The following is a 23,437-nucleotide window of genomic DNA, read 5'->3' as shown; positions in this document are numbered from 1 at the left end:
CAAAAGGCAAGAATGGCAATTTATTTATTCAAAAGCTCATTTTCAAGTGCGCAAAGATACAAGTTAATATTGCTAAAATAAACAAACATCTATTAGCCAAGTATTATCTTTAATGAAAATGACTTAAGAAACAAGAGCTAACCACAGAAAACCAGCCACCCAGAACTGAATTTCTGCTGTAAAAGATCTCTCTCCAACCAATCTCTGGATACAGTGGAGAGCAAATCACTACTGTTGAAGCAGTCGGCCAGAGGTGCTCAGTAGGCTTGGTAGCCAGGTTCACAGGTCTCAGGGAGGCACTTAAAGATGAGGAAACTGTAGAAATAACATCCCCATCTAGAGAGAAGTCTCTTGGAAGCCATCCTTCATAGTGAGGACCAATAGCCTGGGGTCAAGTTATCTGACATCCCAAGCAATCCTCCTCCCCATTCTGTCTTGTGGGATCTCCCTTAATCCAACAGCAAACAATGGAAACTATTAAACTATTCCTACAGTCTCCCCCACCCCAACCTGCCATTTTTTTTTTTAAAGACAGGATTTTATTATATAGTTCTGCCTGATCTGGAACTATGTAGACCAGGCTGGCATCGAATTCAGAGATCCGCCTGCCTCTGCCTCCAGAATGCTGGAATTAAAGGTGTATGCCACCACACCCAGCTTTCTTGACTAAGGATATCACAAAGGCAACAGCTCTGAGCTCTCAAGAAGTAGGGTCATAGACACTATAGGACAAATAAAACAGTCTTGGAATTCTTTTCATCTTATGGTACTGATTCAATTTCAGGTATGATTTCTCTTCCATTTCCTTGCCCACCTCCATCCATAGACTTTCACCCCCACATAGACATAAGGGCATCAAAGAGCTTAGCTTTTGATCTCTACTGGGATTCTCCAGCAGAAGAGATTTTTATTTTTATCATCCTCAAGTTTCCACTCCACCACCAGCTTTATCTGAAGAAAGAAAAAGAATTGGGAAAAATTAAAACTTGAATCTATCCATAATTGGCTTAACTGTATACCCTAATTCCTAATTTTGTCTTTTTAAGTCATGTCACCATGAAACCTCTTAGGATATGGGTACCTTCTGTGGCTTTAAACTTAGAAGAATGAACCAAGTTATGCCTACGTACGGTGTTAACAATAGCACATACAACTTAATCTAATTTATCAAATGTAAATTTTTTTTTTTTTTTTTTTTTTTTTTTGGTCCTTTTGAGACAGGGTCTCCTTGTAGCCCCAGCTGTCCTGGAACTCACTATGTAGACCAGGCTGGCCTTGAACTCACAAAGATCTGCCTGCCTCTGCCTCCCAAGTGCTGGGATTAAAGGCATGTGCCACCACGCCCAGTCCTTCAAATGTAATTTTTACCAAGTGTAATCTTTCTTCTTCTGAGTGCTGGGATTACAGGTATGGCCACCATACCTGGTTATCAAATATAATTCTAAAGTTCTTTTTTTCTCCCTTTGTTCCTTCCTTCCTTTTCTGAGACAAGAGTTTTGTTATGTAGCTCCAGCTGGCCTAAATTTACTATGTAGCTTAAGGCTGGCCTCAAACTCTTGGTCCTCCTGTTTCGGGTCTCCCAAGTGCTGGGATTAAAGGTGTCTATCACCACACTGGGTTTTTCTTTTTCTAATTTTTATTTTATGTGTATGAGTGTTTTGCCTGCATATATGTAAGTGCACTACATGCATGCACAGCCCAAAGAAACCAGAAGAGAGTCAGATCCCCTGGAACTGGAGTTATAGACAGTTGTTATCTGCCATGTGGGTGCTGGGAACCAAATATGGGTCCTCTGCAAGAGCAGTGCTCTTAACTGCTGAGTCATCTCTCCAGCCCCCATACTGGGTTTCTAAAGTATGTTTTTTCCTTCTTAGATCAGTGGCATATAAATAAAATCTTACAGTAATAATTTTTTTTGCGAAAGGGTCCCACTGTGTCCTCTGCAAGAACAGTCAGTGCTCTTAACCATCTCTCCAGCCCCAAGAATACTCATTTTTAACAACTCCTCACACATTTGGCAACTGTGACAGCTGTTTCTACCTGTAACCACAAGAAGCAGAAGGTGAACCACTTAGATTCTCAGGTATAAAGAAACTTCAGCATTAGTTAGAAATGGAAATGCCAAAGCACAAACCATGATCCAAAGAAATTTGCACCTGGATAATTGCAAGGACAACCATCACTGTAACAACGTAGAGTTAACTGCTTTAAACTGTTTCTCCTTCCCTTCTTTCTCCTCCTCTCCCTTTCTTTTCTCTTTCTTGTTTTCATTTAGTAAAGACAGGTTCTGACACTGTAGCCCAAACTGGCCTGGAATTCACAGCAATCCTTCTGCCTCACCTTCCAAGTGCTAGGAATGTAGCAAGAGCTAGGAATGATTTGCTACATTCAAAGTAAGAGCTATCTTTTTGTTGTTTGTTTCTTGGGATAGGGACTCACTTCTGTAGCCCACCCTGGTCTGGGCTACATTAGATAGCTCAGGCTGGCCCCCAATTCATGGGAATCCTCCTGCATCAGCCTTTTAAATGCTGAGAGTATAAGCAGTTTTCCTTTCTATTTTTTTTTTTTTGGTCTTTGAGACAGGGTCTCCCTGTAGTCCCAGCTGGCCTGGAACTCTATGTAGACCAGGCTGGCCTCGAACTCAGATCTCCCTACCTCTGCCTCCACAGTGCTGGGATTAAAAGCATGGGCACCACACCAGCCTGAAATGCCTCTCTGAATACAACCAAGGAACTATAGAAGAAGTAATATTGTATTAGTTTCTAGGTCCAGGATACTTGTACTTTTCAATTTCTGAGTCTTCTTGAAACCTGGAACTGCTCTGTGAAAGATACACCTATTACCCGTCTGTACAGATAAACAGAGAGCTCCAAGCTGGAGAAAGTGAAAGGCCCATTTCTGTTCAAGCCTCTGTAGAGACCGGGTCTCCCTATAGTACCAGCTGTCCTAGAACTCACTATGTAGACCATGCTGGCCTCAAACTCACAAAGATCCACCTGCCTCGGCCTCCCAAGTGCTGGGATTAACCCTTTCTAATTCTTAATCACAGACATTAATGTGTCTTTAGTTACTACCTCTTTTGTATTCAATGTTTCTTCAAAATTTAATACTTGAGTGACTCTTGAAACGCTTTGCTGTCAAGACTTGTATATATTACTGCTTTACTTAGCATTTAGACTAACACAGTTTGGGCTGTTTTTCAAACTAAATGCAACTGATTAAAGAATGGTAACTACTATATACATTAAATACCTACTCTGAATCACATCCTAATAGATAACTGATATTGTGAACTACCCATGATTATGCACAGACTCTGCTAATTCATCTACAAATCTGTCACTGACTGACCTTAAGAGTCTCTAACAACTTTTAAGCAGACTATTTAGTCTTCTTAGAATGTCTGTTAACCACTTTTTTTTTAGAAAATGGCCAGATTGTCCCTGGGTTCTACTTGCTTCCTTTAAAAAAAAAAAAAAGTAGCTACTGCCAGGCATAGTGGTACATGCCTATGACCCTAACACTTAGGAGGCTGAGGCAGGAGAGTTTAAAGCCAACCAACCTGGGCTACAGAGTAAGACCCTGTCTCAAAACAAGTCACAAGCAACCTCAAAACAACAAAGCAGCTCTTTTTCTTTATGGAAAAAAGCAATCTCCCTCCTCCATTTTTATCATGATTTATATCTTTTTAAAAATATATTTATTATTTTTATTTTATGTGTATGAGTGTATTGCCTGCATGTATGTGAATGCGGTCCTCTGCAAGAGCAGTCAGTGCTCTTAATGGCTGAGCCATCTCTCCAGCCCCTTTGGTCTTTTTTTTTTTTGAGACAGGGCCCCCTGTAGATCCAGCTGGCCTGGAACTCACTATGTAGACCAGGCTGGCCTTGAACTCACAGAGATCCGCCTGCTTCTGCCTCCCAAGTGCTGGGATTAATGGCGTGAGCCACCATGCCCAGCTCATGATTTAGATCTTTAATATAGGACCACTCCAATACCACCTACTCTTTTTAATTTTAAAAATTATTGTGTGAGAGTATGTGAGCACTCACATACCATGGGCCACTTGTGTAGGTCAAAGGAAAACTTTGGGAAATCAGCTCTTTCCTTCCACTATGTACATCCTGGGTTATCAAACCCAGCTCATCAGGCTTGGTGACAGATGCCTTAATCAACTGATCCATCTCACTGGCCCCTCTTTCCACCATACCGGTCCTGGGACTGAACTCAGGTTGTCAGGCTTGGTGGCAAGTACCTTAATCCAATGAGCCATCTTGCCAGCTCAAGAAAGTACTTTTATTTTTTTGGTCTTTTTGAGAAAGGGTCTCCCTGTAGCCCCAGCTGTCCTGGAACTCACTATGTATACCAAGCTGGCCTTGAACTCAGAGATCCGCCTGCCTCTGCCTCCCAAGTGCTGGGATCAAAGGCGTACGCCACCACGCCCAGCCTCAGGAAAGTATTTTAAATAAGTGCATTAGTTTTGCAGTATTTATTCACCTGCACTTAAGTGCCTGGCAAAGAAGGAAATAAAGCAGTACTAACATAAAGCAGGGGCTGGTGGGGTACAAGGGACCATGGAGCCAATGTTACTCTTTGTTACAGAGCTAACAAACTCCTCTCTTTTTTTAAATATTTTATTTATTATTTTTATTTTATGTGTATGAGTATATTGCCTGCACGTAGGTAAGTACGCCTGTGTCATGCTATGCCTGCAGAGGACAGGAGAGGCCATTGGATCCCCCTGGAACTGGAGTTAACAGGAAGCTGTTAGCTGCCATGTGGGTGCTGGGATTTGAACCTGGGTCTTCTGTAAGAACAACCAGTGTTTTCAGCTGCTGAGCCATCTCTCCAGCCCCAAACTCCTCCTCTCTTAAGAGCATGATAGAGAAACCAGATTTTTTTCTTTTTAAAAAAATTGTTTTTTTCTTTAAAACCTGGATTTTTCTAATGATGCTAGATAACCTAGACCTTAAATTATTTGCCCTAGTCTCTGCTTCCTACTACTAGTCTTCCAGGTTTCTGACCTACCCCAGGGCCTATAATTTCCTCAACAGCAGTGTCACTTACAGAGGGGTATTCATTCTTCACCGGCAGTTTATTCAGGTAGCTATAGGTCTTATCTTTCTGGATGGGGCAGTTGATTCCACACTTACAACCATCAGGCTCAGGAATAGGAAAGAAGACTGGGACACCTGCCAGGATGCCATGAACCTGAGCTGTGCTATTTTCAGATTGAGTGCCTAGGGGAAAAAAAAAGAATCAGATGGTGAAGAAAATAATTCTAAGTCAAGTCTTCAATATATTCTCAAATACAAGTATGGCTATACCAGCAAATCAGAAAGCCTATAGCTCTTAATTCTATCATTTGCTTTGTGCTGTCATGTTTGGTACTTAGCCTTAATGGAGAGGAGCTGGTTTCTCTGATCCTAGCTCTTCCTTGCTCTCTACCATCTTTCATAGTTTCGCAGAGCTACCTATATAAATAACCTTATCTAACAGGGCCACTGACTGACTTTTGGTGGTAAACTTTTTGTTTACTGTTTACAATGATGTCTGTCAGAGTGTATTACGTAGTTTGAGTATAAAGATTTTGCATAGCAGTGAAAGAGGTAATTCTTTTAGACACTGTGTAAGATTTAAAAGACATTCATTTCCTGGTACCCTAGCCTCCATACTGCAAGACAGGAAGGAAGGAAAGCATAGGATGAGGGCAAGCAGACTTACTGTAACTGTTCTAGCAGGAGCAAACAGGGACACTTGTGCCCCTCCCTTTGGCTATCAGACTATTGAAACAATGGACCCCAAGGAATTGGAATTTCCCCAGTAATGCCATTCTAGAAGAAGGAAAAAGTGGAAGCACTGGTGCCAGCAAAAAGAAGTTACCCTCAAGAAGGCTTCACAGGGTTCTGACATCTTGGAGGTCAGGCCAGGAACTGAGATACTGGTATACCACCACTTTGACCAAGAATGTATACCTCTTGCCTTCTGTTTATTGGCTATGTTTCATTCTTTTCTTCTTTTTATTTTTATTTTATGTGTATTTTATGTGTATGAGCGCATGTAGGTAAGTGTACCTATGCATGCAATGCCCATGGAGGCCAGGAGAGAGCATCAGATCCCCTGGAACTGGAGTTAGACAGTTGTTAGCTGCCATGTGGGTGCTGGGAACTGAACCCAGGTCCTCTGCAAGAGCAGCCAGTGCTCTTCAACTACTGAGCCATCTCTCCAGCCCCTTCTTTGAACTTTTACATTTTAAATTGAAAAAAATTATCTATTTATTGTGTGAGTGTGGGGGGCGGTGCAAGTGTGCCATGGTACATGGGTGGAGATCAGAGGACAACTTATGGGAGTCAGCTCTCTCCTTCCATCATGTAGATGCTGGGGATCAAGTTCAGGTTGTCAAGCTTGGTGGCAGGTATCTTTACCTGCTGAGTCCCTTAACAGCACTTCAACATTATGATCAGACCATATTTATCAATCAACAGCATGGGTAAAAAAGAGTCTACATTAAAATGCTGTGTTGGAGTGCTTTATACTTTCCACAGAATAGAAACTAAAATACCTGCCATAAATACACGTAGTCACAAATTCAGTCCTTGAGTTCTTCTGCCCATATACATGAGTACTGCCTAAAACATGTCTTCTTTGTAGCAGCTAGCCCTGTCAGCACTGTGCTTGGGTGAGTTCATGCTCTTTTGTAACCTGTGGCTTCCTGGTCACTCCTCTGGCACTCTTCTCCTGCTAAGCTGTGTTTCCTGGCAATAATACTGCCATTGCTACTACCACTGCTGGAACCCCCATAGCCGCCTTAGTTTCCTGGTTTAGCAAAGTATTGGCCTCTACCACCATAGGGGCCAGAGCTTCTGCTTCCAGTTTCTTCTCTTCATAGAAGGTCCAAAATATGAAGATCGATCATTGTCATTGCCAAAATCAATGTAGCTTCCACCACCTCCAAAACTGCTTCCATCATTGCCAAATCCATTACACTCATCCCCACTGCCACCACACGCACTACCATCACAGCTGCCACCAAAGCCATCATGACCACTTGAAGTTTCCTTCATGACCAAAATTGTCACTGTCACCAAAACCACCTCCTCAACCATGACCAGAGTTTCCAGAACCACTTGGGCCTCTTTGACTACATGAAGTTCTTCAACAGGCTTTTCTTACATCACAGTTGTGGTCATTCACAGTATGGTATTACTGAATGACAATCTCATCCACAGAGTCACTGTCATCAAAGGTGACAAAAGCAAAGCTCCTCTTTTTTCTACTGCCCCTGTCAGTCATGATTTCAATCACTTCAATTTTTCCATGCTATTCAAAATCTTCTCATAGGTGATCTTCAGTATCTTCTTTAGTACCAACAAAGATCTTTTTCACAATTAAATGGGCACCTGGTCTTTGAGAATTTTCTCTTGACACAGCTCTTTGGTTCCACAACTCTTCTGTCTACCTTGTGTGGTCTTACATTCGTGGCTGCATCCACCTCCTCTACAGTGGCACAATTGGCAAACACAAAGCCCCGGAGTCCTTGGTATTTGGATCTCTCATTACCACTCAGTTTGTGAGTATTTCCCATTGCTCAAAAAATGGCTCCTCAGATGCTCACTGGACTCTTCATGAAGAGCTCCCACAGCTGTTCAAGTTCCTTAGGAGACTGACTTAGACATGGCAGGTGGAATGAAAACCTTCAGTGATGCTTCCTTGCCTGTCATCAGACAGAAAGCAGCACTTAAATTTTTTTGTGTGAATACATGTGTGCGTGTTTGTGGGGGGGATGTGCACGTGTGTGCAAGTGAGCACAGAGGCCAGAGGTCAATCTCAGGTCTTTCCTTAGGATCCCTTCCACCTTGTTTTTTTGAGACGAGGTCTCTTACTGGCTTGGAACTCATGGATTCAGCAACGCTGGCTGGCCAATGAGCCCCAGGGATCTGCCTGTGTCTGCCTCTGCAGTGCTGGAATTACAAGACTACTGCCATATAATTAGTACCACCATAATGCCTACTTTTTCATGTGGATTTTGGGGATCCAGCTCAGGTCCTCATGCTTGCATGATAAGCACTTTACTGACTGAGCTACTGCCTTAGCCCTCAAAACTTTTTTTTAAAACAGGCGCATGCCTTTAATCCCAGCACTTGGGAGGCAGAGGCAGGTGGAGCTCTGTGAGTTCAAGGCCAGCCTGGTCTATATAGTTGAGTTCCAGGACAGCTGGGGCTACAGGGAGACCCTGTCTCAAAAAGACCACCCCCCCCCAAACCAGGGGTCCTATTATTTAGCCTAAGCTAGCCTTGAATTCCTCGTGCTTCAGCCTCAGAGTGTTGCATTTATAGGAATGAGCTACCTACCACACCTGGCTGTTTTTGTTTCCTTCTTTCTGTCTAGGCTGACATGACTTCACTTAAGAGAGAGAGAGAGAGAGAGAGAGAGAGAGAGAGAGAGAGAATGCACGCACATGCATGTGGGTTCTAGTGGAGGCCAGAAGAGGGTGTTGGGTCTCCTGGAGTTGAAGTTACAGGTGGTTGTGAGCCACCCAAAGGGTGCTATGAGCCAAACTCAGGTCCTCTGCATAAGCAGCAAATACTCTAAACTGCTGAGCCATCTCCCAGCCCTTGCTTTTTAAAAATTTTATTTTCGGTGTACATGTGGGTATGTGGGTGTGTACATGTCACGGTGCTCAAGGGGAGGCCAGAAGACAACCTGTAGGAGTTGGTTCTCTCCTTCAGCCATGTGGATTCTGAGGACAAAGTCCTCAGGCCTGGTGGCAAGTACCTTTACCCGCTGAGCCATTTCACTGCCGCTTTCACCCTCCCTTTTTCTCTTTTGAGACAAGGTCTCTCTGTGTAGCCTTAGCTGGCCAGGAATTTACTATGTTCAAGGCTGGCCTTGAACTTCCTATGATTCTTTTGCTTCAGCCTGGCTTGAATGAACATTATGGAGGCGTTCTGAAATTTGTAGAACTGGAATTTGTAGTAACACTTCCAGTCTATAGTCAGAGCTGATATTTCCTTAAGAATCTACAATGCATTATAGGCCAAAACAGCCAAGCTGTCTTCTCTAACATTTGGTCACAGAGGAATCATGCTGCTTGCTTAAAAGGAGTCTGGCAGATACAGGAGAGACATATGGGAGCCCAGTAGGTGAGGGTTGTCTGAGGGCATAGCTGTAACAGTATAGCTCAAGGCCTTAGGGGTTCCTTGCTGAGATATAGCACACTGAAGCCCTGGCCATAGAGAAGAGTGTTCATGCAGCTCTGACAGCTAAATCTGCCCATTTTCTGACTTTCGCTTCGTCAGTTGTAAAACTGCTACAGGAAAGCTAGAGAAAAATTAAGAGTTTTTTCTCCCTAGTTCTAGCCAGAATGGTAAATTAAATCTATCTTTCAGCATCTAGCCCCCCAGGCTTTCGTTTAGAATGTGGCAAGTAATGGACCTCACATAGGGACCTCATTGTCTGGAAATATAGTGAATTCTAGTTCTGTGCAAGTCAGAAAGGAGGTTGCACAGTTCCTGACTGCCAAGCCGTGGTGACTTACATTCCAATACCAGACATTTATGCTACATCTCAGCGTGAACGGGAGGGAAAAGCCAAGTTTACTCACTGCTGGTGAAGGTAACATTGACACTATAGGACTGTCCTTTGTGTAGTGCACAGGGCTGGGTAGAGCAGGGGCTCACGTTCACCTCCTTTATCACTCCAACCATAGAGCCTGCAAAAAAAGAGAAATGGGTTGGAATAGGAGGAAAAATATACCACTGAGGCTGTCCACTACCTAATGGGAAGGTGTGCTCCTCTCCCAGTCAGGGGGTACTCATTTCTCTTCTGACTGCTTTCCCAAGATGGATTCTTGATTTAACATTATGAACTCTTCTTCCTCAATGTTCATTCAAGCAGACTGAGGCAAAAGCATTACAGTAAATTCAAGGCCAATTTTGTATACCCAGTAAATTCCAGTTATACAATTAAAAGTGAGAATCTGGGCCTGGGTAGATGGCTTAATTGGTAAAATACTTGCTGCACCAGTGTGAGGACCGGAGTTTGAATCCCAAGAACCACTGTAAAGCTGGGTGCAGCAGCACACATTTGTAAGCCCAGTATTCCTACAGCAAGAATGGAGGTGAAGACTGGAGAACCCTGAAAGCCTGTAGGACAGCCAGCCTGGAGTCCGTAGCCAGTGCAGTGGCAAACAAAAAGATCTGGTTCAAACAAGGTGGAAGGCGAGATACCTGAAGTTGTCCTCTGACCTCATGTGCATACATGCACACACCACACACACACACACACACACACAAAGTGAGAATCTTGGTTCAACTTACTGCTAAAATCATACCATATAAATTGAATAAGAAAGGAGCTAGTTAGTTTCTTGGCAAAGAGAATTCTAGTATTTGACAAATTAAGGAATGTAGTAGAGTGAACAGAGACTCGAAAGGAGCGGAGGATCTGAGACTCATGGTCCGAAGATGCAGATCCTTCAGTTCTGAGCTTTTATTCCGTACTAAAATAATGGATGAAAAAAAAATAGATGAGTTGAGTTTACAGGAAATACTGTTCCAAGAACACGTAAGACATACAGTAACAAGTTAAGGAATGCAATGTATAGTTGTTATCAGACAAAGCAACCTCTAAACTAAACTAATGTGTTTAGTCAGAAACATCTGCTTGTCTGCTTCCTGGAATTGTTTCAGCCCAACCAGAGTTTTCAGGAACTTAAGAACACATTTTGCCCCAGAGGTTTGCCTTCTGGGTACACTGCTTGCAGTGATCACATAGTTCTTTTGTCCTTCATCGAACATTAACTCTGGAAGTATGCCATAAGCCATCAAGCCATAAGATGTATTAACTCTTCATGAAGCAGCTTGCTACAAAGAAATACAGGGAGACCATGTCCACATAACATTATATTAAAAGGATTAAATTATAACCAAGCAAATAAAATGCTCCTTGCTTTTATTCTTTTTCCTTTTCTTTTTTGTTATTTGGTGCTGGGAACTGAACTCATGGAGCCTCACATCTTGCTTTGCATTTCTTTAAAAATTTTTTTATTTATGGGTCTGGAGAGAAGGCTCAGCAGTTAAAAGCATGGCTGTTCTTGCAGAGGACCCAGGTTTGATTCCCAGCACCCACATGGTAGCTAACAATCATAAGTAACTCCAGTTCCAGGGGAACCTGATGCCCTCTTCTGACCTCCACAGGCATTGGATAACTTGGGTGCACTTATACACATGCAGGCAATACACTCATACACATAAAATGCAGAAGCAGGTGCGAGATTGAGGCCATCCTGGTTCACACTGTGACTTCCAGGTGGGCTGCGACTATGAAGACTCTGTCAAAAAACAATGAGCATAAAACAAAACAAAAAAAATATTTTTGTTGGGCTGGAGAGATGGCTCAGCAGTTAAGAGCACTGGCTACTCTTGCAGAAGACCCAGGTTCAAATCTCAGCACCCACATGATGGCTAACAACTGTCCATAACTCCAATTCCAGGGAATCCAACACCCTCTTCTGTCTTCTGTGGGCACTGAATGACAAAGGTGCACTTACATACATGCAGGTATAACACTCATATGCACAAATTTTTTTTTTTTTTTATCTTTTTTGAGACAGGGTCTCCCTGTAGCCCCAGCTGTCCTGGAACTCATTATGGAGACCAGGCTGGCCTTGAACTCAGAGATCCGCCTGCCTCTGCTTCCCGAGTGCTGGGATTAAAGGCACCACACCCGGCATTAAAAACATTTTAAAAATTAATTTATATTGCATGTATGTGTATGGGTGGGAGGGGTGTGTGTGTGTGTGTGTGTGTAGTTTATGGTGGTTAGTTCTCTCCTCCCACCTAGGGATCAAACTCAGATCATCAGGCTTGGTAGTAAGCACCTTTATACACTGAGTCATCTAGCAGACCTTTGTCTTACATTTTAAGGTAGACATACAGTTTTAATTTAAGCCCTGAACATGTTTGTCTAGATCTTTTTAATTAAAATATCAGTTTCTCCTTTCATTTTGTAGCAAAGAGATAAGCATGTAAATGTGATAGTGACTATGAAATATACTGTATTATGTGCAAAAATAGCTAGACACCAGGTGCCTGAAACTCCAAGGAGGAAGGTCAGAAATGTCATCTTTTCACCCCAAGTTCTCTAAGAGCAGCCTTGGCTTTAAGGAATTATTTTGTTTGAAAGTACCAGAACTCAAAGAACAGAAGTTCTCTAGTTTATGGCTCCAGGAAGTTTTAGCTCCTGAGTTATTCATTTTTAGACCCTTAGGCAATTGCCCTTGGTAACAAGATGAGGGAAAGCTGAGGTACCCAAAGAGGAAAACAAACAAATACTACCTTGCAGTGAGTTTCTAGTCCTTGTCTTAGAGGCTAGAAAACAGAAGAGCAGAAAGTCTACTGTGACTCATCCAAAGTCACATTCCTGGGAAAAGCAGAAGCAGAACTTGAGGAGCTAGAATGACTTGGAAGCCCTTGTCACTGGACTGAAAGAAACATTTTTTGAAACAGGGTCTCGGGTAGCCTAGGCTGGTCTCAAATTCACATGTTGCCAAAGACTGTGTTCTAATGTGGTTTCTGTTGCTATGATAAACGCCATGACCAAAAATCAACCTGGGGAGGAAAGGGTTTCTTTTTTTTTTTTCCTTTCTTTCTTTCTTTCTTTCTTTCTTTCTTCTTTTTTTTAAATTAATTAATTTGTTTGCTTGTTTTTGAGACAGGGTCTTCCTATAGCCTGTTGGCCTGGAACTTACTTATGTAGACTAGGCTGGCCTTGAACTCAGAGATCCGCCTGCCTCTGCCTCCCCAGTGCTGGGATTAAAGGCGTGCACCACCATGCCCAGCTTGGAAGGGGTTTATTTCACTTTACACTTCCAAATAATAGTTCAAAATCAAAGGACCAAGGCAGAAACTGAAGACAGGAACTGATGCAGAGACTATAGAGGAATGCTGCGTACAAGCATGCTTCCCCTGGCTTGCTTAGCTACTTTTCTTATTCAGCCCAGGCCCACTTGCCCAGGGATGGCACTGCCCACAGTAGGCTGGGCCCTCTCACATCCATTAGCAATCAAGAGAATGCCCCCACAGACATGTCCACAGGCCAGTTTGACCGAGGTAGTTCCTCAGTTAGGGTCCCTCTTCCAAAGGACTCTACTTTGACAAAAACTAACCAGCACACTGTTAGTGGCAGCAGGACTGGAGCTAGAGCTCCACGCTGCCACCCATCAGTCTGAGAAGTTCTCCCAATCTTTTAGAGACCTTGACTCAGGTAAAACTAGGATTCATGGCTTCAACACAGAAAAGAATTTAGGACTGGCCAGTATGAAGCAGAGTTGCGGTTTTATTAAAAAGAGGGGTTGTGCTTGTAGCTTAGGTAGTGTGCTTGTGTTGCATGCATAAAGACTCCGGTTTGAGCCCCAGGATGGCACAAACCACACATGGTGGTGCACACCTGTAATCTCAGCACTTGAGAGGTGGAGGCAGAGATATCATAAATTCAATGTTACCTTTGAATTTGAGTTTGAGGCTGGTGTGAGATCCTGTCAGAAAGAAAGAAAAATAGAAAAAGGACGGGAAGAAGGAAGGGAGGGAAAGGAAGGAGCTCAAGAAAAGGAAAAAAAAAAAGCAGAACTAAGAGCATGATGCAGACTTCTCAAAGACTTGCCATTTACTAGACAGTATTTCCAAACAGATTTTAAGCACAGGAATTGAGAAAAAGGAGGAAAGAATAGGACATACTCAGATACGTGTGGACTTTTCAAAGGAGAGTAGTTAACAATCAAGTGTTTTTGTTTTCTTTTTTGTCTTTTTGAGACAGGGTCCCCCTGTAGCCCCAGCTGGCCCTGAACTCACAAAGATCTGCTTGCTTCTGCCTCTCCAGTGCTGGAACTAAAGGCGTGTGCCACCACGCCCAGCACAATCAAGCGCCTTAGCTTTAGACATATATATCAGTTTGGTGGCTCTCGTGTTAACTAAGACACCCCCTCCCATCATTTTCCCCTTTTCTCTCTTTTTGGTAAGTGAGATTGTAGGGTAGCTCTGGCTTGGATGAGATTATAATCTGATAAAACAAAACTGGGAGCCACTAGAGTTGCATAGTAGGTTTCTGGTGAGATACTGAGAACACTGTAGGTCTGCAGCTAGGAAGGAAGCCCTCAAGCAGTTACTTCTCCTGGGTAAGGGGAACCTGCAGAAGTCAGTGCTCCCCTTCCACTATGCAGGTCCGGAGATTAACTCAGGTCGTTAGGCTTGGTGGCAGGTGCCTGACCTGCTGAGCCATCTCGTATGCCCATCTTCAAATTTCTTGATTTAGAATCACCCCCTTGTCCCTCAAGAGTATTCTATCTTAAAGGTCCAACCCTTATATCCTTCGTGATTTTCAATGAGTGTCTTCTGTCCAGATTTTATACCCTTTTCCCCCAATCCTGGCAAACGCTTTGCCCAGAGGTCTGTCTTCTTGAGATTGCTTCTTTTGCCCATGCCTTGCTTCCTAACAAAGTAAACAGTTCTACAGTGTTATGGATAAAATAACATGAAGGAATAGTCAAACTTAGCCTTTTAAATTAGCAGTATCTGGGCTGGAAAGATGGCTCAGTGGTTCAGAGCACTGACTGCTCTTGTAGAGGACCCGGGTCTGATTCCCAGCACCCACGTGGCGGCTATGAACCACCCTTAACTCCAGTTTCAGGGGATTCTGAAGCCCTCTTCTGAGCTCCACGGCATTTCACGACACGGGTGCACTCACATACATGCAGGTAATACACTCATACACATAAAATAAAAATAATAAATAAAATATTAAAAAAAAATAAATTAGTGGTGTCTAAAGCCCACTTACCCATGAGTATGTGGCCTATGGAATTTAAGAGGAACTACCATTTTAACTGTCAACAGAAGAATGGTCCTAAATAGAGGAAATACTTTTATTCATCTAAAGTCGGAATGACCCTTCCTTAAAGTTGGAAGAACACCACAGTACTTCTGACTTGTTAGTCATGTTCTTTGAGGGTGAAATGTAAGAGGCTCACTTACGCGTTATGAAGTATTTTGGCTCCAAATTAACAGGCAGTATCTCAAATCTTGATTGTCATTAAAACCTTGATTTTTAGACAATCTTTTAAATGAAGAGGAAGACAGAGGTCAGTATCTTTTGTTGAGACAGGGTCTCCTTAGAGCCTCAGCTGGGCTGGAGCTCACTATGTATACCAGGCCAGCTTGGATCTCTTGTGAGATCTACCTGCCTCTGCCTCCCAAGTGCTAAGATTAAAGGCGTGTACCACCACACCTGGCAGAAGTCATATCCAAGATGGAAATAATACCAGCTGCATTAACTGGTGTTATGCCCACCCTAGCAAGAGAGATTTTAAAGAGATTATTTGTGCTATCAGACTACTGAAACAATGACTCCCAAAGACCTGTAATTTCCCCAGGTACCAGCCCTGGTACCAGCCAGAGGAGGGATTTGCTTCCTGGGGAGAGATTTCACACAGTTTTTACAACTTATCAGACCACCTTGTAGAATAGACCTTAGCTAATTATGGGTCAGTGATGGGCAGGATCACATCTTGGCCAGGACTGCCTAATTATTCATATCTCTTGCCCTCTACTTAAACATGAATCTCATGTCTGTATCCTGAAGATGGACTTAGGGGGTCACTGGACCCCATTATACACGCTTCTTTCTAATATGGCAACATTGACTACATCTCCTTTCTCTGCTTTTCAGTATTACGTGTCTCTTTAACTGGCATTTGGGACAGGCAGCCAAGCCTAGCTAGTTACGGTGACCAGGGCCCAGGCTTTTACTCTGCAAGCCCCTGTAACAGTACCAATTACCAATTGCAGGTATCTGAGCCTAGACTTCTTCACATCTGAAGTACTTACTCCACTTAGGTCTATGAAGCTGCAGGAAAAAATATACTTGCAAATACTATATATTTAAAAAATAAGGGTCAGTTGTAGAAAGGCACCAGGAAAAATAAATTGAATGAATCTGAGCTGCCAGTATTATTTCCAGTTTCAAAATTTACGATTCACAGACCAGGTTGAGCTCATCAGAAGAGGAATAACACTAGACATTCTCTATAATCTCTGAACTCCCTCCAAATGGAGTGTCCTGGTTTGTTTCTCCATTGCTATGACAAAATACTGTGACCAATACCAACTTGGGGAGGAAAGGGTTTATTCTGTCTTACATCTCCCAGGTCACAGTTCATCAGGGAGCCCAAGGAACCTGGGGCAGGAATCTGGAGGCAGGAGCTAGAGCACAGGCCATGGAGGAAAGCTGCTTACTGGCTTGCTCCCCTGGCCCATGCTCAGCTTTTTTTTTTTAAATATTTTTTTATTATAATTTTTATTGGAGATCAGAAGAGAACTTTAGATTCCTCCGGAACTGGAGTTACAGATGGTTCTCAGCCTCTAGGAATCGAACCTGGGTCTTCTGCAAGAACAACCAGTGTTCTCAACTGCTGAGCCATCTCTCCAGCCCCCAGCTTGCTTTTTTATGCAACACAGGCCCACCTGTCCAGGGGTGGCACCACCCACAGTGGGCGAGGCCCTCCCACACAGATCAACAATCAAGAAGATGCCTCACAGACATAGCCACAGGCCAGTCCTATGGAGGCAATTCCCCAATTGAGGCTCCCTCAATCCAGGTGTGTCAAGTTGAGACCAAGGCTATCCAGCACAGGGAGCCACAAGCTGTTTTATTTCTATTAGAAAGGTAAAAGGGAATGGAGAAAATTACACAGTTGGGATGATATGTTGGTAGCACCTTTGCTGTATGACCTGGATGGGCTCCAGGGAAATTCATCTCAACATAGGATTTCAGAGCAACACAAAGATCGGTCTTAAGTCATAGTACTACTACTTCTATTTGTTATCCTGAGGCTGGGTGCTTCCAATTTGTCCCCTTTTCTCCCCAACATCTTTCAACTGCTCTGCTGTCTTTCCAATTCAGTGGTCTCTAAGCTTTGACCACATATCCCTACGAACAAGAGCAACTTTAAACACACTTCTGCTTTTGGAAACCCATGTTCACCAACACCCTAAAGGAGGGAGTGTGCTTCTTTTAATTCTAACCAAAAACAGAAGTGTTCTTTGTACACAATACTTTTTTCTTTTGAGGCAGGGTCTCATGTAGTCCAAGCTACCCTCAAACTTGCTGTGTAGCTAAGGATGATTTTAGATTCCTGATTCTCCTGCCTCCATCTCCCAAGTGCTGATATTACCATGTCTGACTTGTACACAGCAAATACTTGACAAAATACAACAAACAAAAAACTATTTAAATATCATCCTTGAAAAATCCCATTTCCTTATCCAGGCCTTGACACTAGATAGATGAATGGAAGAGAATGAACAGCCTGGTAAGAGTGCCCATGACCTGTTAGCAACCACAGTTGAGAGGCAGGCTCAGGCCTGCTGCCTGGGTTTGAAATCTTTCTTGATCAACTTCTTACTGTGTAGCCTCAAGGCAAGACACTTAACATCTAGGGCTACCTTAAGGGTAAGTGAGCCAACACACATCTTCAAATTTTAGATACTTATCTGGAACTTAGTGTGTCACTTAAGTGTATTATGATTACCATCATTTCTGGATTCAGTTTGTGAATTTAACTTAAAATAGCTGCTCCTGGGGCTGGGGAGATAGCTCAGTGGTTAAGAATACTGGCTATTCTTTTTGTCTTTTTGAGACAGGGTCTCTCTGTAGCCCTAGCTGGCCTGGAACTCACTATGTAGACCAGGCTGGCCTTGAACTCAGAGATCCACATGCCTCTGCCTCCTGAGTGCTGAGATTAAAGGTGTGTGCCATCACACCTGGCAAGAATACTGGCTATTCTTCCAGAAGATCCACACCCACATGGCAGCTAACAACCATCTGTAACTCCAGTTCCAGGGGATCCGACACCTTCTTCTGGCTTCCATGGGCACTGTATAGGTGCACTTACATACATGCAGGCATAACACTGATACACATAAAAAATAAATTAAAAACAAAACCCAAAAAACCTACCTGCTCCTGAATAGGTAAGCAAGTCCTTTCTGTACCAAAGTCCAACTTCTCATTTTAAATATACTGTGGACAGAAATAATATTTGCAGCCAACAGTATGATCTCTTGAAGTCTTGAAAGTAGAATGAAGACAGTAGGCAAAGAAATTAAGACTACATTGCCTGCTATGCAGTTACCATATCAGCTCAGTATGATTCAGTCAGGCATGAACTGAAAAGTCGAAGTAAAAGCACTTGACTTTAATCTATGCTTGCCCTCAGGTGTCTCTTCCTCTTCTAAACTGTGAGGTAAATAAACTACCTCTAATCATGTCAGTGACAGCTGTTCCATCAAGGTCTGTAAATAACACTTTGTAGTCCCTATCTTCCAGCATGCTTCTCCACCATGGCTAAGCTCTCACACTGTACACATTTACAGCACCCTCAGTCGTTTGAGAAGCATGCTGTCACTCCATCCAAAAAAAAGCTGAAAATCAGGGTTCAAGTCAAGGCTTCAATCTGCCTGCTTCATCTACTCTGGGTCACATGATCTAGCAGGACCAAAGGAAAGGGTAGTTCATAACAGCTCTTTTGTCCTCTCCTCACCTCCCCAAGAGGTTCCCGGACTTTGTTAGAATAAACTCCTCAGTTCTAACTGCAAACATTGTGTAACTGCTTTGCTTGGCTCCATTTCTCACTTGAGGAATGCAAAATCTTTTGATCTGGACATTGAGGTTTTTATATTGAATTTCCCAATTCTAAAGTAAATTGAAAATTTGTAATGGGAACACCTATTTTCTTTAGGAAGTGTCCCTCTGTGTTGCTATCCACTGCCCACCCCCAAGATGGCTTAGCAGGCCTTAACAAGGTTGATGACCTGAGTTTCATCCTTAGAACACACTATGAAAGAATTCCCACAAGCTGTCATCTGACCTCCACACACATGCACCCATACACACAAACACACAAAAAAATAAAATAAATACTTTAAAACATTCTTCCCATAGATAAACACTTGCTTTTTTTGTTGTTTTTGAGACAGGGTCTCCTGTAATCCAGGTTGGCCTCAAATCGGCTATATAGCTGAGGATGACCTTGAATTCCCAATCCTCCTGTCTCCACCTCCCAAGTGCTAAGATTACAGGCACCCATTGTTTTGTTTTTGTTAATTAACCAAAGTGGCTCACAAAGACCCACCAATTTTCTCCTGCTTACCAGCTATGAGATCTTAGACAAGTTACTCTGTGCTTTAGTCGCCTCTTCTGTAAAACAGATGGTGAAGATTAATAAAATCATGTCTTCATCCAAATGTTGGTCCTAAGTTTAACAAAGGAGGATGCTCAGTCCATAAAGCCCTTGCCTTGCAAGGAGGAGGACATGAGTTCCAATTCCAGAACCTATGTAAAAATGCCAGGCACAGTGGTACATGGTACACACTTGCAATCCTGGTCCTGGCCCTGATTTGAGGCAGGAGGACCATTGGGGCTTGCTGGCTAGCCTATTTAGCCTAACTGGCAAGCTGCAGGCTAATGAGAGACCCTGCCTCAAATGAAATAGACAGTGTTCCCAAGGATGACACCTGAGGGGTTTCTACTCTGGTTTATACACACACACACATTAAAACTAAAAATTTTAAAGTTTAACAGTAGTTGCTTTCAAGTGCCAGTCTCCTGGTTCAGTGGAATAGCACCTGAGAAGTATTAACAGACCAGCAGTCCTTTTTCCTTAAGCAAACCAGTTCTACAATCCCCACCTTGGCTTTTGTATCAACATGAGTTTTGCTAACATAGTAGAAACAGTATTTCCTCAGTTACTTTTTTAGCAAACATTTCTTGAGCAGTTACTATAGGATCTGTTTAGTCACTATAGTATCTGTATTTCCTTCCTGTTCACATACTTTAAAAAAATCAGTTTCACGTCTCTTTCATTGATCAATGTGCCTTTCAACCTCCACTTTCCAAAAAAAAGTTCCAGTTTTACTCCAATAATTGTATAGACTGAATGAATGAACTCAGAATTTCTACCCTGTGTATCTTCTAACAAAGATTCCAGCCACAGCACTGAGAGGGAGTGGATGTCACATTATTAGAAATAGAAATTTTAGAGGGCTAGAGAGATGGCTCAGTGGTTAAGAACACTGGTTGTTCTTGCAGAAGACCCGGCTCTTCTGTCTTCTGTGAGCACTGCATGGCATAGGTGCACTTACCTACATGCAGGCAATATACGCATACACATAAAATAAAAATAAATAAATAAAATTAAAAAAAAAGAAATAGAAATTTTAAAGGAGGAAGAACTGATCAAGAATCATGAAATTTATTAACTCAAAGGAAATCCTATTTTGCAACAGTTATGAGAAGAGGTAATGAATTTTTTGCTTTGTCAGTAGGAGGAGGGGGAAGCAAGAGGGGAATGGGCTGTGGTGGCTGGCATCTGTAATCCCAGCACTTGAGAGGCTGTGGTAGGAGCTGCTACAAGTTCAAATCTAAACTGGGCCACAGGGAGCCTCCCACGACATTCCTCACCCTCGCCAACCCGCCAAACCCCCCCCCCCCAACAACAAAAAACCTTTAAACAATACAGCTGAGGGAAGGCCAATCAATATATAAGGCACAAAAGTTCTGTGCCCATCCCCTCAAACCCTGTGTTGGATACAGACCTGCTGTTTACCCTATTCTCTTATTTTTCTTGAGTTTTTCAGACACGTCTGACTACGGAGCCCAGGATGGGCCTCGAACTCGCAATCCTCCTGCCTCGACCTCTCGAGTGTCGAGAATTTCACAACCCCTAGATGTCTGTCCTACAAACTTTAGTGAACTCTGGCAAAAGGTTTGTCTCAGCCCAGGAGTGCACAGATTTCCCTAAAACACGTGATGCTGAGACAAAGTTGTGCGGAGGTCGAGTTTCGTTAAGGCCACTACCTTCGCACCCAACCCAGCTCTCTCCACCCGGGGTCCGCGCCTAAGTCACGCCATCCGAGGGACCCACCCTACCCAGCCCAGGGGTCTCCTCCAGCGGGCTCACCGCAATCCTTGAAGAACACGGGCTCGGCCTGTGCTGCGGCGACGAACGCCAGCAGCAGGAACTTCGCGGCCAGGAAACGCATCGCGGCCAGGGAGGATTTGGGATCTAGGTAGGAAGAAGCGGCCGCGGCAGTCACAAGATAAACGTGTGTGAAGGCGGGCCGAGGGAGGAGCCGGGTCAGGCCACTGGTGACTAGTCGGCAGCGAAAGCCCGCCCGCACCCCGCCCAGGGCTCCGGAGAGCGAGGGCCGAAGCCTGCTCTCTAACTCCGCCCATCTTGTCCGCTCCGTCAAGGGCCCCGCAGAGATCCTGTTACCCGCCTCAGGGTTCCGCCCTGGCCTTAGTGGTACCGCCTAGTTTCTGAAGGCAGAAGCCATTTTAGCCAATCAAATCCCTTCTTCTTTTGTTCTACCCAATAAGCATGAGAGGAGGCGGGGGAGGTTGGGCAATCTTAAGTCCCGCCCACCCGCCTATCTACCCGCCTCCCGAGGCACAGGTAGAGGCGGGGATTGGACCAGGCAAGGGGGCGGGGCTTGAGGGGGAAAATGGCGGCAGCCAAGGGCTTGAGACTAACGCCAGCGGCGCTCAGGGCGGTCACTCTCTGGCACAGGGGCAGGTATCATGGGAGGCAAGGCACTTGGGAAGGGTTTTCGGTTCTGCGCCTTCCAGGACAGATGGGGAACTAAGGCCCACGGAGTGGGGGGGTGAGGACTTGGCAGTTCGGCTGGGAGGGGGTCTCCAGGTTTGGGCGTAAAGCGGCCCAAGACAGGCTCACAGGCGTCCCTTCTCCTGGGTTCATACACCGCCCCCCCCCCCCCCCCCCCCCCCCCCCCCCCCCCCCCCCCCCCCCCCCCCCCCCCGCCCCGAACCGCAGGCTCCTCGCGGCCTCTCCGGGACTTTTAACGCGTCAGGAAGCGACGTCCTCCAGTCCAGAGGCTGGTGAGGGTCAGATCCGCCTCACCGACAGCTGCATCCAGGTAGGCCAGACGCGGGGAGGCGGGTCGGCGGGGTGGGGGGGAGATGGTGGCACACTTAGTCTTCATCCCCCCGCCCATTTTTTATTGCTTGCTTGGAGTTCTTGATCCCCCTTCCTGCATTTCAGAGGCTTCTGGAAATCACCGAAGGGTCAGAATTCCTCAGGCTGCAAGTGGAGGGAGGTGGATGCTCTGGATTCCAGTACAAATTTTCACTGGATACAGTTATTAACCCCGACGACAGGCAAGGACGAAGGATGGGTCGCCAGAAGATGTGCGGGAGGGATAAAAGTAACTCCAGTTTAAGATGCACTTTTATTCCAAATTTTAAAATGTTTATGCTTAACACAGTTCTTCCCATACTGAGAGGATACAGCAAAGATTTGTCCTCTTGTTTCCAAATGTGGAAAATTGGCTTGCTCAGGGTCTATAGGGTAATCAGTTGAGAGAGTCTGGACAAGATTCAGGCCCGTCCCTAAATATTTCTCCTGTTCATTATATTGAATCATTTTGCTTCAAATAAAGTGAACATCTGCTAGAGGTCATAAAGAGTACTTCATTATACTTCAGAAAACAGATGCACACCTCTGGCCTCAGAGGGTGTTGTTTTTGGTGTTTGTGATATTGATTCGTCATTAATGTTTTCCTCCCTATCTTTTCAGGGTATTTGAACAGGGTGGGGCAAGAGTGGTGGTTGACTGTGATAGCTTGGCCTTCGTGAAAGGCGCCCAGGTGGACTTCAGCCAAGAACTGATCAGAAGCTCATTTCAAGTGTTGAACAATCCTCAAGCCCAGCAAGGCTGCTCCTGTGGATCATCCTTCTCTGTCAAAATTTGATGCAATGAAGGTTGGAGATTGCCATCGGTAGTACCAATCTGAAAAACCTGCGATTAGTTGGATTCTAGAGGTTTCTTTCTTGTCATGTCTCTCTCTCTCAATTTTATTTTCTTTAATCCAGGAGTATTTTGTTTTGCCACTATTATTTACAGAATGTGAAGTTTTTACCCTTGGTGGAAACATTCTCCTTTCCCCTAGCACAAAAACGTTAAGGCAAGCTTGCCGATGCTATTGCCTCAGATTTAATCACTGGTTGAAACCCAGTATAATTTGTAGAGCCTCCAAAACTCCAAAATTTGGAGTTACTTCTCTGGTCTTCAGATTGCTTGTGTAAATGTGTATATCTATGTATAAAGCATCATTTTAAACTACATTCTTAATTGTGTTTTCAATCAGGATCATAGGTTGGGTAGCTTGGACACCAATAACTAGGCCAGAATGGATTAGAATGGCACATGAAATATTGCCTTTTTTTTTTTTTTTTGAGATAGGGTCATCTTGTTATAGCTCAGGCTGACCTTGACTTCTCAATTTTCCTTCCTCAGTCTCCCAATGCTAGAATTACAGACATGTTACCGCCAAGCCTGGTTTATTTTCCTTTCTTTTCTTTCTTT

The 23,437-nt window shown here is 43.9% G+C and overlaps 2 protein-coding genes across 3 annotated transcripts; one reads left to right on the top strand and one right to left on the bottom strand.

Moving 5' to 3' along the window:
* On the bottom strand, window positions 1-21,200 carry Npc2 (NPC intracellular cholesterol transporter 2). 2 transcript variants are annotated; one of them, XM_008849742.3, is made up of 4 exons: window positions 21,014-21,189; window positions 9,605-9,712; window positions 5,068-5,240; window positions 1-951 (listed from the first exon to the last, which is right to left on the bottom strand). In XM_008849742.3, the coding sequence occupies exons 1-4, from the start codon at window positions 21,093-21,095 to the stop codon at window positions 865-867; spliced, it is 450 nt and encodes a 149-aa protein (XP_008847964.1). In that variant the 5' UTR covers window positions 21,096-21,189; the 3' UTR covers window positions 1-864. The 2 variants fall into 2 exon arrangements, with proteins under 2 accessions (XP_008847964.1, XP_029410285.1); XM_029554425.1 differs by lacking the exon at window positions 1-951 and adding an exon at window positions 1,927-2,040 and having other exon boundaries at window positions 21,014-21,200.
* A 332-nt stretch (window positions 21,201-21,532) lies between these two features.
* On the top strand, window positions 21,533-23,196 carry Isca2 (iron-sulfur cluster assembly 2). Its single transcript, XM_008849741.3, has 4 exons — window positions 21,533-21,628; window positions 21,887-21,989; window positions 22,115-22,230; window positions 22,649-23,196. Exons 1-4 carry the CDS (start codon window positions 21,558-21,560, stop codon window positions 22,821-22,823), a joined length of 465 nt encoding a protein of 154 aa, XP_008847963.1. The 5' UTR covers window positions 21,533-21,557; the 3' UTR covers window positions 22,824-23,196.
* The last annotated feature ends 241 nt before the right edge of the window (window positions 23,197-23,437 follow it).

This window comes from Nannospalax galili, unplaced genomic scaffold (assembly GCF_000622305.1).
Source record: "Nannospalax galili isolate Female #2095 unplaced genomic scaffold, S.galili_v1.0 scaffold24, whole genome shotgun sequence".
Lineage (NCBI taxonomy): Eukaryota > Metazoa > Chordata > Mammalia > Rodentia > Spalacidae > Nannospalax > Nannospalax galili.
This window is presented reverse-complemented; position numbering and strand designations above follow the sequence as displayed.

What these genes read in the sequence shown, in the direction of transcription:
- Isca2 (XM_008849741.3), top strand. Translation starts at nt 21,558, where the DNA reads ATGGCGGCAGCCAAGGGCTTGAGACTAACGCCAGCGGCGCTCAGGGCG. An exon ending in TCACCGACAGCTGCATCCAG is followed by an intron (nt 21,990 to 22,114) that starts GTAGGCCAGACG and finishes CCTGCATTTCAG; the next exon opens with AGGCTTCTGGAAATCACCGA. An exon ending in GTTATTAACCCCGACGACAG is followed by an intron (nt 22,231 to 22,648) that starts GCAAGGACGAAG and finishes CTATCTTTTCAG; the next exon opens with GGTATTTGAACAGGGTGGGG.
- Npc2 (XM_008849742.3), bottom strand. Translation starts at nt 21,095, where the DNA reads ATGCGTTTCCTGGCCGCGAAGTTCCTGCTGCTGGCGTTCGTCGCCGCA. An exon ending in CAATGTTACCTTCACCAGCA is followed by an intron (nt 5,241 to 9,604) that starts GTGAGTAAACTT and finishes TTTTTCCCCTAG; the next exon opens with GCACTCAATCTGAAAATAGC. An exon ending in TGAAGAATGAATACCCCTCT is followed by an intron (nt 952 to 5,067) that starts GTAAGTGACACT and finishes TTCTTTCTTCAG; the next exon opens with ATAAAGCTGGTGGTGGAGTG.